The 13,852-nt window shown below is 45.9% G+C and overlaps 1 protein-coding gene across 3 annotated transcripts in view; it reads left to right on the top strand.

Annotated features, from left to right (window-relative positions):
- The window catches only part of LOC143774549 (triacylglycerol hydrolase DDHD2-like), an 89,488-nt gene extending 77,123 nt beyond the window's left edge, over window positions 1-12,365 (top strand). For all 3 annotated transcript variants that reach the window (XM_077262254.1, XM_077262251.1, XM_077262252.1), the window contains 6 exons: window positions 4,571-4,726; window positions 4,853-4,955; window positions 5,535-5,699; window positions 6,584-6,740; window positions 9,744-9,839; window positions 12,135-12,365. In XM_077262254.1, coding sequence (XP_077118369.1) covers window positions 4,571-4,726; window positions 4,853-4,955; window positions 5,535-5,699; window positions 6,584-6,740; window positions 9,744-9,825 — 663 coding nt within the window. In that variant the 3' untranslated portion in view covers window positions 9,826-9,839; window positions 12,135-12,365. The remainder of the gene's footprint in view (window positions 1-4,570; window positions 4,727-4,852; window positions 4,956-5,534; window positions 5,700-6,583; window positions 6,741-9,743; window positions 9,840-12,134) is intronic.
- The last annotated feature ends 1,487 nt before the right edge of the window (window positions 12,366-13,852 follow it).

The following is a 13,852-nucleotide window of genomic DNA, read 5'->3' as shown; positions in this document are numbered from 1 at the left end:
CTCATCCTGGGGTGTATAAGTATTCCTGTTTTTCATCCTCTTTTGCTTCTTTGTCAAAAATAGATCTGGCCTTGGGCAATTCACAGATGTTGGGCCTTGTAGGAGAGGTAACGTATATGGCTAGAACAATATCTGATCATTCCCCCATGAGTGTGATACTTGAGGGTGTGGGATCCTTGTCTGCTAGGGGGTGCATGTGGAGGCTGAATCCGTTCTGGCTACACCTTATTGATTTAGATGGACACATGGGGGGGAAATTAAGGAATATTTTAAAATTAATGCTGGGTCGGCTTCAGTATTGACGGTATGGGAGGACACGAAGGCCTATTTCAGAGGGCTCTGTATTAAGGGGATATCCCGAATCAAGGCAGAAACAGGCAGGAAGGATCAGATGTTGATAAAAGAGTTGGAGGAGGCATTAATTAACGATCAATCCCCAGAGGCACAGGGAAGGTTAAAGGTGGCGCAGAATAGAGTATGTCAGATGGCAATGAAAACAGCGGAGCGTAGAAGAATGTTTCAAACTGCCAAATACTTTGAAGAGGGGGACAGGGCGGGCCATCTCCTATCCAGAGTAGTGACGGCGCAGAGAGATTCCACACATATAGTCGCTTGGAAGGGATGGGAAGGAGCACACTGGTTGCAAAGCAATTTTGGAGGTGATGACCGAGTATTACTCGGATCTTTATAAGTCACGGGCACAGCCAACGATGGAGGAGGTGGATGGTTTCTTGACAGAGGTACAGCTTCCCAGACTCTCAGTGGCCGATCGGGGACTTCTCGAGGAGCCGTTTAATTTGGAGGAGCTTGACGCCGCATTGGTCTCTATGCCCAAAGATAAAGCCCCGGGGGTAGATGGGATCCCGGGGGAGGTGTATAAAAAATTTAAAGAGATACTGCTTCCTGCCTTATTGGAGGTGTATGCTGCTGGTCTGGTGGAGGGGGAGCTGCCGAGGTCCATGCGGGAGGCAATACTTGTTGTACTGCCAAAACAGGGTAAGGATCCGAGGGATCCAGCTTCTTATCGCCCAATCTCGTTATTAACAATAGATATCAAAATCTTGGCCAAGATGTTGGCTAACCGTCTTAACAAGGTGATAACAACACTAATACACCGGGACCAGTCCGGATTTATGCCCAATAGTTCTACAGCGTGTAATCTTCGACGACTGTTTCTCAATATGCAGGTAAAGACGGATAATATGGGTCGGAGGGTTGTGGTGTCTTTAGACGCCGCTAAGGCGTTTGATAGTGTGGAGTGGCTGTATTTGTGGGCGGTCATGAAGGCTATGGGTTTTGGTGAGAGGTTCATACGCTGGGTGCAGCTGATGTATGCGTCTCCAAGAGCCAGGATACGGGTGAATGTAGTCTTGTCGGGGGATTTTCCTTTATATAGGGGAACGCGGCAGGGGTGCCCATTGTCTCCTCTGCTGTTTGCAATTGCTGTTGAGCCCTTGGCGGCGGCAATATGGAGGGACAGGGACGTAAAGGGGTTTCGGTATGGAAACTATGAAGAAAAAATAGCCCTGTACGCTGATGGCGTGTTATTGTTCTTGGAAGATGCACAGGAGTCTCTGGGGGCCGCTTTGAACAGTATTTCTAAATTTGGGGCTCTTCCCGGATTAACTATTAATTGGGAGAAGTCTGTGTTGTTGCCCATGGACGCGGCGGCTCCTCTGACTCTTGACCCTGGGGTTCCCTTAAGAGTAGTACATGAGTCTAAGTATCTGGGCATTGTGGTTTCGGACAAATTAGAGGACTATGTGCGGCTCAACCTGACTCATTTGCTTTAGAAGTTTCAGCAGAAGATTGGGGCCTGGAAGAAGCTATTTCTGTCGGTCACAGGCAGAGCCAATTTGATCAAAATGATACTTATGCCTCAGCTCCTCTACATATTGCATAATGCTCCAGTGTGGCTGCCTCAGAGTAAATTTTATAGGATCAATACTCTATTTAGGGATTTAATTTGGAAGGGTGGACGGGTGTGCATCAAATTGAAACATCTGCAAAGGGCAAAGGATGAGGGTGGTCTGGCGGTCCCCAATCCATGGATTTACTATATAGCATCTCAATGCCAGCACATGGTAGGTTGGGGAGAGCCAGAACAAAGCTCTTCAGCGGGGATAATCATTGAACGCGCGGTAGGGAAGGGCCCATTGTTGGCCAGTCTTGAAGCAGGTAGATTCAGAATTAACCCCCCAAAATTCCCAACAATAGCTATGATGGGGAAAGTATGGGAGAAAATTAAGCAATGGAGGGGAGTAACGGAATTTACGAGATATACGCCAATTTGGTTTGAACCTAGGTTGGCAGAGCTCATGAGATTGCGGCTGTTCGGTCAGTGGAGGCGCATTGGCATTTCGTTCGTGTCTCAGTTGCTTGATGGAGATGTTATTAAAACATTTGAGACACTTAGGACTGAGTTTCCTTTAACCCAGAAGTCATTCTTTCAGTACCTGCAGCTGAGACATGCCCTAAACTGTTAAAATGAGGTGTCGCGCGTGAATCTGCAGTCAGATAGCTTGTTGAATCTTATTGGGCCTCGGAGGAGTACGAGGGGGTTCATTACCTTGATTACAGGGGTTTGATGGATAGCTTTTTATTGAAGCATCCGTTAAGGATTAAGGAGAAATGGGTGGCGGATGTGGGCCCCTTGTCGGAGTCCCGGTGGGAGTCCATGCTTCAATATATCCCCAGGGCTTCCCTGAGTGAGGCTAAGAGGGTGTCACAGTTATACCTGGTGTATAGGGTGTACAGGACCCCGGCATGGATGAGGAAGGCAGGACTGAGAGGTGACTCAGAATGTCCCAGGTGAGGTGAGGAAGGCGCTGATCTGCTACATATGATGTGGTCGTGTGCTCGCCCCAACCCTTTTGGGTGAAGGTGCTTAACTTGATCCAGGAGGTGACAGGAGTAGATGTGGTGCGTAACCCGCTGACTTGCCTTTTGGGCTGTATGGATGATATTGTTACGGATGAATGTGGAAGGCTGACTATCGCAAGATTGTTGTATGCTGCGAGAAAGCTTATCGCAATACACTGGTTGGATGAAAAACCACCAGGGAAAAAGGAATTTATCAACAAGATAAATTTTATTGTCCTTATGGAAAGAAATATATACAGTAAGAGAGGTCAGAATACAAAATTTGAAAATGTGTGGGGTGGATGGATGGATTACCCAGGTGTGGCGTCTGCTGAGATACTGCAAAGTAGAATGGGTGTCGTGTAGTTGATTCTGGGGGGACTCCTACATGTACAGGCTTGTTTTTGTAAAGCTTGTTATCTTTTCTCAAGAAGTGATGCTGTCAGATGGTTATATTGGATAATGGGCAAGAAATTGGGGGGAGGGAGAGGGGGGTTGGTTAGGTGGTAAGGGTGTTGTTTAGTAAAATAAAAATATATTATCAGGTCATGTATCTAATGTACGGTATTTGTCTGGAAATTGTATCGGACTGTGTTAATGGCGTGTCATATGCTTTAATAAAAAATACATGATTTAAAAAAAAAAATGAAGGAGCTGAGCTTAAAGATCGGACCGCCAGAACAGGGCTTGCCTTGTCCTGTGTGGGAAAACCTGGTGGGCAGGGATCCGAGTGCTAGAGAAGGATTGCGCGTGAGTCTAGAGCTGAGCCAGAAACCAAGGCAGCTTCTCCTGGAGCTATGCTGGAGGCTGCAGACCGCGTGATCAATGGCATCAGCTGGAGGAAGGGGCAGAGTCAGAAAAAAGGCGTGCTGTTAGCCTGCGCTTAATAGGAAGTAAAACCCCAGGGATTAGTCAAAAAGGCGCGAGAAAGTCTCTGCTGCTCCGAATGACTAAGTTGTGGCTGGGGATGTGGTTTAATCAGAAAATGGGAGTAGAACGAAGCCATGGCCTAAATTTTTAAAAATAAGGGGGCTCGAGTAATGGCTGAAAATAAACAGGGTGCTATCCAGCTGTAGGGCACCTGTCTTTTAAATAAAGCTCCTATGCCTATCTTTAAATTAACAAATTGTGTCCTGTTGTTGCATGGGCTGCGCTTTCCTATGTTGCCCCCTCTGCCATGAAGAGGGTCTGAGGAAGAGAAGGATTCCTGCTTTTAGACGTGACCCTGACTCCTTCTTCACAGTCCCGAAGATGGCACTGGAGCCCCCGGGTGAGGGGGTGTCGCTGGAATGGTTACGTCTTCCTTCCTACACCGTTATGGTCTCGGACTGTGCAGATGACTGTGTCGACCATGGATGAGGGAGGGATACTGAGGAATGACAACAGTCTTCCTCCTGGCACTGCTCGCAGAGAAGTGGGCTGGGGGTGGGGATGGCAGGACTGTCCGCCACAAGCCGCCCTGAGACACGCTTGAAGTGTTGAGGGGGGGAAGGATCCTGGCTTGCGATTTGTGGTTTTGAAGCAAATACAGGTGGAGCTTATAGAAGCTATGTCCTTCACATGAACTTTCCACGATATTGAGGCAATTCATGATGTGGTGATTGACCTTCTCCTCTGCCAGAGTGAGTCCTCCAGGTATCAAATATTCTACCCTCTATCCCTAACAGTCTTCAAAGCTCACGTGAAACTATTCTGCTCTATTTTTCAGGCCCGAATCGATTACCCACATCTCAATTTCAACCCGGAAATATTCTTTGCGTGGGGTTCTCCAATTGGGATGTTTCTGACTGTACGAGGATTGAAGAGGCTTGACCCCAATTACCAGTTCCCCACCTGTAAACGTTTCTTCAATATCTATCATCCAGTAAGTAGCTTCAAATATCACAATTTAGGGTTTTTTTCTGTTTTATTCACTATGTAACAGTAAAAAATAGAAAAAAAAAAGTAAAATAATATTAATTCCATTACTATTTTTCTTTAATATTTGCAGTTTGATCCAGTCGCATGCAGGATTGAACCCATGGTTCTGAAGGAAGAGGAGTTTGAGCCAATGCTGATCCCTCACCATAAAGGCAGGAAGAGGATGCATCTAGGTAATTGAGGTCCTATCTGTACAGCTATCTATGGAATAATTAGTGATAGAACGGTGGGGAACAGAGTAGGTAAAGGTTGGCAACTAGAGAGGTGCGGGATGCATCTGACTCCAGTCTATCCCACCTCCTGGAGGTAGTTTCTGGCGGAGTTCTCAATTTTGACCCATTTTTTTTCAACTTTTGAAAGTATTTATGACTTTTGGATCTGGTTAAAGACTAGAACAAAGAGTAGTTTTGATTTTGGAGGATTCTCCAGTACCAGGAGCAGGAGGGTGTGTTATTTGCATACATGTGGACACATACCTACTAGACATACGCAGGGTCGCTCAATACAAGTGAGTTGAGTGAGACCGGACACGACTAGTCAGAATGTGGCCTGAAGTATGCAAATTGCATGCTTGCGGTCACATGGCCGCCGGTACCAGATAATACAGGCAACGCACTTTGCACTCTGTGAGGATTCAGAAGTCTGCCGTCCCGTAAAGTGACTGCAGACTTTTACTCCAAGACTGGACAACCCTTTTAAGGAATCCATGTTTTCAATGCATCTATGAGTAATGTTCCATTTCTTTCTAACAGAACTGAAAGAAGGACTAACGCGAATGGGTACAGACATTTTGGGGTCTCTTCGGGTAGCCTGGCAGACATTTATCCGGCCCCCTGTACCTACGTTACCACCTCCAACTGTAGAAGCTGCCGAGTTGACTGTTTCTGAACTTGCACCTGTCCCAGAAGCTATGCCTGGTAAGGGACTCTCTACACATACCTTGTAGAGGCTTCTATCCAAGGGATTGGTGGGTAACTTGCTGATCACTGCTGGTCCAACCACAGTGATCTCAAGAACTCGGCTTTGGAGTGGAGGTGTGCATGCTCCGTTACACTCCATTCATTTTCTATAGGATTGGCGAGCAATGTGCTATTTTCTGCCAGTCTCGTAGTCAATGAATGGAATGTAGGATGGGCATGTATACCTCAGGAATTCCAAGGTTGGCATTTGGAAGCCCCTTCCTGAAAGGAGCAGAGCCCCAATCTTGTGATCACTGGGGTCCCAGAGGGCATTGACCTTAGCTACAAGATGGGGAACAACTTGTTGATGGCTAAGGGATAACTTGATTTTTTGGGGAATAACTCTTTAAGGGTGGACAATCCCATTAATGACTTCCAGGTGTCTTCCAGATAAAAGAATGCTGCATATACAGGATTGAAAGGTTAAAAATATATATAGAATCTGTTTCTGTGAATTAACAAGGACTTCAATGATAACTTTCTCTCTACCTGCAGCCACCACTAGAGGGAGCACGGGAGCTTTCTGCATACTCTGCTGAATGACTCCCTCTGGTGGTGACTGCAGGCAGTCAGCAAAACTTCAGATCTCTCCATGTTGAGGATGTTGAACTCTGATTCAGAAGTTTCTGAACTGGAAATCTACCCAAAATCTATTTCTTGCCCCCTAGTTATTGAGATATTGTAATTTTCACAAATAACAGACCCCTATTGCTCACACTCACCCAGATTCTGTGTTTGCCATAGATTGTCCCTTTAATGGGCCATTTGAAATTGACAAGAAATATCTTGGCGCTAGGACGCAATATTCAATGTGTGATGCTAATGACATTTTATTTTTGTAGTTGCAGCGTCAGATGATGTTATTGTGAAGGAGGAGCCGGTACAGCTCGATGTGGGGATGTTAAATAGCGGTCAGCGATACGACTACGTTCTCCAGGAGAAGCCGATCGAGAGCTTCAACGAATATCTGTTTGCACTACAGAGTCACCTCTGTTACTGGTAACGACCGCAGTCGCCTACATATTACAGGGACTGTAGTGGGGTGGAAAGGGAGAGGGGCTACACTAAAAGGTGCCAGGGTTGGGGGTCATGGTTATGCTGCAGCTGATCAGACGTGCTGGAATGGAGCCTCTACAATCCGCTAATCACAAGAATAAAATACACCCTAAGGAGCCGGATGGGGAGAGGAAGTGACGGGGCTGTATGCAGGTAATGTGGGTGCCTGACACTTGTCCTGTGGTGCTCTTATATCACTGAAGCTGCCACGTGCGGTAAGAACAGCGGCAGCATGCTTGGTGTGTGGGTGCCGTACTGTGCCCGCCGTACTGTGCCCGGAGCAGACACCGCTGCAGAATACTTGCCGGTCTCCGATCTGGGGTTTGCCACCCGACAGCTGCAGTAAATTTTTGCGCGCCTCGGCTGGAGAATCGTGTGACCTCCCTGAGTCCTAGTGCCTGTTTTAACAGTCAGTTCCTGAGGATCTGTGTGAAGGTATTAGAGGCAAAGGTGGATATCCAAAACCCCTGGTACTGGGAACTTACGACTTCGGGCTGTGACGGGGCCATGACGCGCAGCAAGAAGCTGGGAAAATGTGAGGGAGAACAGCAGACATACTCCCAAGAAGGCGCCCGCCCAGCACAGGAAGATGATGGTTCCCCTGAAATGGCCACTCATTCACAGGAATCCCCTGTAGTGTCCAACTCTCCTAGGGAAATAATAATGCCCCTGATGATGTACTCACAGGCGAAACGCCTTCATTGATGGATGTCCTCACCACAGTCAATAAATGTAATGTTACTCTACACTGGCTGGCCAGGTGGGATATATCCAAGAAAACCATCTCCATAATCCGTCATGCTGTACAAAAGGGAGCGGATGATGGCAGAGTAAGTGAAGATGGAGGATGCTCTTCCCCCCCTGTCTGCGGAGATGTTGAGAACCATACACAGGCCATGACGGCCCTGTTTGTTAAAGGAGACAACTTGGAAAATCACGAGAGACATAATAACATAAGGCTAGTTGTGTGCCGGAAAAGGTGGAAGAGGGGGGATGGGACCCGGACAGAAAAAAAAAAAAAAAGGGCTCCTAGATAAATTTAGGAAAGAGCTCCTTACTCCTTACTCCCTTGGTCACGGTGAAGAGGGCGCACACAGTTCCTACCTGGGCCGGTGGGTAGGCCTCTCAGACCCATCCTAATTAATATTCTCCACTATAAAGACACAGACATTATACTAACGAAGGAGAAGCCAGATATCCAGCTTGGCGGGCAAACGATTCCAATATTTCCAGACTTTTCCAAGGATGTACCTGTATATGGCTGTCCGTAATGGAAGGAGCGCTGCTCTGAGACCCTGGCACCCGAGTGTGTAACGAATCATTAGGCGTTTTTTTGTGCTCATACCTTATCTTTAAGGATAGGATTACATCACTTTGGGAGGGCGGAGTGTTTTTGGGTGGGAGGTAGGGAGGGACTGTTATGGTGCACGATAGCAATAGTTTTTGGCTATACTTAAGGGGGTGAAAATTGAAATGGTCCTGAGTTCCCAGGTCAGTATGAATACGTTGGTACCAAACATACAGAGTTTATTTTTTAGTTTTTTTTATTTACGTGGTAAAAAAAGATGCCAGGAATGTGTTAATTTTTTTTTTTTTTTTGCTTTTCTTGCCATGTTCGGAGACCCGTAATGTTTTCATTTTTCATAAGGGCTTATATTTTGCACCTTGAGATGACATTTTTATTGATGGAACGTTTTGATCTCCCATTGCATTTTATTGCAATGTTGCAGCAACCAATAGACTGTCATTCTGTCGATTTTGATTTTTTATCTCGTTACACCATTTATTGATCAGATTCATTTAATTTATAGTTTGATAGATCAGGCATTTCTGAACGCAGCGATACCAAATATGTGTATTTTTTTTTATTTACCGTATTTTTAATGGGACCTTCGCAAAGATGACTGATATCGAGGGGGCAGAAATTAAACGGAAACAAAAGGAGTTGCTTGTCTGCCTTTCTGGATTTTATTGTTTTTTTTTGAGACCAGAAAGAACCTCCAAAATTCATTTTTGAACTGTTTTTTCCCTTTTCATATCTAACATTTTTATATATCAGTCACACATTTTATGTTTTTTTTAATCTTCTATTTCACACATTCTGCTCCCCCTTTATGGTGATAAGAGACCTTTTTGAGGGCATATCTACATTTTAGGTACATTTTTATTATTGCTGGTTTTCCATGTAACTGTGGCTGGTTTATTAGCCCCAGTTACAGGGCAAAATGAGTCTCCGTTCTCTTGTACAGAGCGGATGTGAGTCTGTTCGGACCCAGCAGCTCCTTCTCCCTCTTGGCATCTAATGATCACATGATCTGTGGGAACGGAGGGGGATTCTGTATATACGGTTGTGCTCAAAAGTTTACATACCCCGGCAGAATTTTTGCTTTCTTGGTCTTTTTTTCAGAGAATATGAATGATGACACCAAAGGAACTGGAACTTTTGATCAAGGTCATTTGGATGTTTTGGGTTGTCATTATGATTTATAAAGAGAAAACACAGTAGTGACAATAAATGGCTTCACCCAACCACTGACCATGAGTGGGGAAAAAGTTTTGGTGTTATCATTCATATTCTCTGAAAGAAGGCCAAGAAAGTCAAAATTCTTCCGGGGTATGTAAACGTTTGAGCACCACTGTACAACTCTTTATCAGTATGGTTTATACAGTGATTGTGAAGGCAGACATGGTTATAAACATGTACAGGTTATCTGAGTCTTTGGCAACTAGCTCCATCTGTGCGATGATGTTCTAACTCGTCATCGCAAAGTTTTATGTGGATCGGCCTGATGTTAGGATGTTTGGTGGTCCACAAATAGTTTCCAGCTACTGAACGTTTGTGAGGGTGAGAACGTGTGATGCACCTCACATCATATCCGGATGGACGTCCTCTGTCTGGAGAGTCGGGCGGCCTTGTGACATATATATGTATATTTTTCCTTGTAGGACCTCAGAAGACACTGCTCTGCTGTTTCTTAGAGAGATATATCAAACTATGGAAACCAACATGGATCCACCACTACAGTAATGGCACCACACCCAGTAGGTTTTACTAAATCTCTCATGTGAGCGAAACTTGTCTGCTGGATTTACTAGAGGGGAGATCCACACGTTGGCAGAATGGATCGGAACTTGGGCTCCACATAAACCCCAGGGAGTTTTTTTGGGTGCCCAATTTCATGGACAAATTGTCATTTTTGATTCAAATCCGTCAGCACAAATTATATGTTTGGAGAGAAAATGGGGAATGTAGATTGATTTTCTGTCTCTGATTCGCTGGTAAGAGGTAAAACATTTCCGCCATTGAAACCTAAGCAATAAGTCCTATTCTGACGACACATGCCCTTGAAGTCAGTTTACCTTTGTTTCCTACACACTTCTAGACAGAGGACAGATGACATCCACTGCTGCAGTGCAGCGCCATCTGGGGCCGCGGGTCTTACCTTTTATTGGTTTTTAACCTGAGTTCTGCTGGTCCTGTTCAGAAGTAAGGAGGGCAAAATACTGAAAGCCATCACACAGGAAGATTCAGGAACTTTTATATTTTTTGGTTATTTTTTTGGAGGGGGAGGAGCCTATAATTTCAAAAGTAATAACCATATAATCGAGAGCACATGGAGCAAGCCTAAAATATCATAGAAGTGTTACTCCATACTGATCACAAATCAAACAAATGTATGTGGACATCATGTGTTGTTTTGAGGTACACAACTAATTAGACATTAGAAGTTACTAGTTGAAATCAAGAAACAAGGGGAGCCGATGAGAGACGCAAAATAAAGAGAAGACAATACAAAGCGCAGCCACCAGATGGCAGAATACTACCAAGGAATGATATATACGGTATATTTACAGAGTGAATTACGATGCAATACTGAAAGTTAGATCTATAGACATTTGGTGCAGTGTAATGCAGAAAATTAAATCCGTAATACCGATAAAAGATGCATTATGTATTTAGACATACCCAAAAATAGTGTGTCATAGTTGTGTACCTCAACATTTATTGTTTATATACATTTGTCTGATTTCTGACTGTTATGGAGTAACACTTGTATGAACTTTTCTATAATTTTTTTTTTTTTTTATCTAGGGTGCAGGTTTTTCAGACTTGGTAAATTTTAGTGTTCTCTTTGGCTTAATAAAACTATTTTTTCTTCTTTTTGTCTTCTATGGGGGCTGTACAATGCCAGGAATATTCACTGCCATTAAAGATGTAGCAGAGCTGAAATTGCTACTTGGTTTTAAAGGGAACCTGTCACCCCCAAAATCGAAGTTGAGCTAAGCCCACCGGCATCAGGGGCTTATCTACAGCATTCTGGAATGCATTCTGTAATGCTGTAGATAAGCCCCTGATGTATCCTGAAAGATAAGAAAAACAGATTATACTCACCCAGGGGCGGTCTGATCCGATGGGCGTCGCGGTCTGGTCCAGGGCCTCCCATCTTCTTACGATGACGTCCTCTTCTGGTCTTCATGCTCCAGGCGCAGGTGTACTTTGTCTCCCCTGTTGAGGGCAGAGCAAAGTACTGCAGTGTTCAGGTGCTGGGCCTCTCTGACCTTTCCCGGCGCCTGCGCACTGCATTACTTTGCTCAGTACGCCTGTGCCAGAGTGTGAAGACCAGAAGAGGACGTCATCGTAAGAAGATAGGAGGCACCGGACCACAACGCCCATCGGACCGGACCGCCCCTGGGTGAGTATAATCTAACCTCTTTTTCTCATCTTTCAGGTTACACCGGGGGCTTATCTACAGCATTACAGAATGCATTACAGAATGCTGTAGATAAGCCCCTGATGCCGGTGGGCTTAGCTCAGATACGATTTTGGGGGTGACAGGTTCCCTTTAAAAAGTCACTTGTTAAGTAAAACTCAAGGGCGACTCAAAATTCCCATTCCCTGCCTTTCCTTCTGGACACCATCGTTCGCTCCAGGTGGCGGATATAAATACAGAGCCCCTGCACATAGCCTGTCCAGACACCCTAGATACCTGCGTTCTCCAGACACATGCAGCCGAATGTGCATCTGTCCTGAACGGAGACCATGGAGTAAGCCGCTGGCGGACATTTCAGATGGATGGTGCGTTATCGCTTCTGAAAACTGAGGGATGGGGCATGTTGAAATCCAACTGCCCCATCCCTCTTCTCCGGACACTTTCCTACAAATGAAATGGTCAGCTGGTGAAATCGGCACATGTTTTTCCAATAAGGAGACTTTATTTTCAGTGTTTCCCATTAGAATAAAACATGATTGGAGCCAAGTGACAATCTCGGCTCTGCTGCACCTGTATTTCTCATAGAAAACTCATGGACTCCTCATATCTTTGTTTGCCCTTGTAGGTGCACGGGGACAATCTCCATCCTTGGTTTATCGGGACTTCCTATACAGATGGGACATTTTACTGACGATCTGGAGAACACATTCTTGATGTCACCTGAAGTTTTGTCTTTCACAACCTTCTATTTATGTGCAATATTATTCCTCACCGTGCTTCATGGGTATTAGTAATGTTGGTTTACAGGGTAATCCATAACCCCAACCCCCACAATAAACATTCATATTCCAGCATTAAGAGGTTTTTCAGAATTAGAAAAGAGGGATTTTTGGTTCTTACCGTAAAATCTCTTTCTTGGAGCCTTCATTGGGGGACACAGGTAACCATGGGTGTATGCTGTTGTCACTAGGAGGCTGACACTATGCAAATAAAGAAGTAACTCCTCCCCGGCAGTATACACCCTCCGACAGGCACCAGGCAACTCAGTTGGTGCAAAAGCAGTAGTAGGAACAGGTAATATAAAACTCAACCTATGTACCAACCCACAACAACGGCACGTTTGCCAACACGGTACAACTTCAAGGGAGGGTGCTGTGTCCCCCAATGAAGGCTCCAAGAAAGAGATTTTACGGTAAGAACCAAAAATCCCTCTTTCTTTCTCGCTTCATTGGGGGACACAGGTAACCATGGGACGTCCAAAAGCAGTCCCTAGGGTGGGTATTGCAGAAAAAGAGGAGTTTGGTTGGCCAGTGAGAAACCGCCGCCTGCAGTATCCTCCTACCCAGGCTCGCGTCCGCGGAAGCCTGAGTATGCACCCCGTAGAATTTAACAAAGGTGTGCATGGATGACCACGTAGCGGCCTTGCAAACCTGCGAGGCCGAAGCTTGGTGACAAACTGCCCAGGAAGCTCCCACTGCCCGGGTAGAGTGAGCCCTCACCCCCGAAGGAGGCTGTTTGTCCTGGGCATGGTATGCCTCCAGAACCGCCGAACGGATCCAACGAGCAATCGTGGACTTGGAGGCGGGAAGTCCCTTTCGAAGCCCATCCGAGACGACGAACAGAGGATCGGCCTGACGAAAAGAGGCAGTTCTGGCGAGGTAAATCTGCATAGCCCTGATCACATCCAACTTGTGAAGCGACAGGATAATGCCACCTGTTCTGACACCCTTCTGATGGAGGTGATGGCGACCAAAAAGGCTACCTTCCAGGATAGAAGCAAGAAGGAAACGTCCTGAAGCGGTTCAAAGGGCGCCCGCTGGAGGGCGTCTAAGACGAGGTTGAGATCCCAAGGCTCGACAGGAGAACGGTAAGGAGGAGCTATATGAGCAACCCCCTGGATGAAGGTCCTCACCTGAGGTAGGGAAGCTAGGTCTCTTTGAAAAAGAATGGATAGAGTGGAAATCTGACCCTTCAAGGTGCTAAGGGAAAGACCCGAATCTAGGCCCGTTTGAAGGAAGCTGAGAAGGGAAGGAAGGGAAAAGGTCATAGGAAACAGATTGTTGTCCTGACACCACTGGAAAAAGGCCTTCCAACATCTGTGGTAAATACGCGAGGAAGCCGGTTTCCTCGCCCTTATCATAGTCTGGATGACGCTATGCGAAAAACCCGCGTTCTTCAGGACCGCGGCCTCAGCGGCCATACCGTTAAATTCAGAGACCGAGAATTCGGGTGGGAGAGGGGCCCCTGCGAAAGAAGGTCCGGAAGATCCGGAAGCCTCCACGGAACGTCCGATAGCATGTTCACCAGTTCCACGTACCAGGCCCTGCGAGGCCAATCTGGCGC

This window comes from Ranitomeya variabilis, chromosome 5, assembly GCF_051348905.1.
Source record: "Ranitomeya variabilis isolate aRanVar5 chromosome 5, aRanVar5.hap1, whole genome shotgun sequence".
Classification (NCBI taxonomy): Eukaryota; Metazoa; Chordata; class Amphibia; order Anura; family Dendrobatidae; genus Ranitomeya; species Ranitomeya variabilis.
This window is presented reverse-complemented; position numbering and strand designations above follow the sequence as displayed.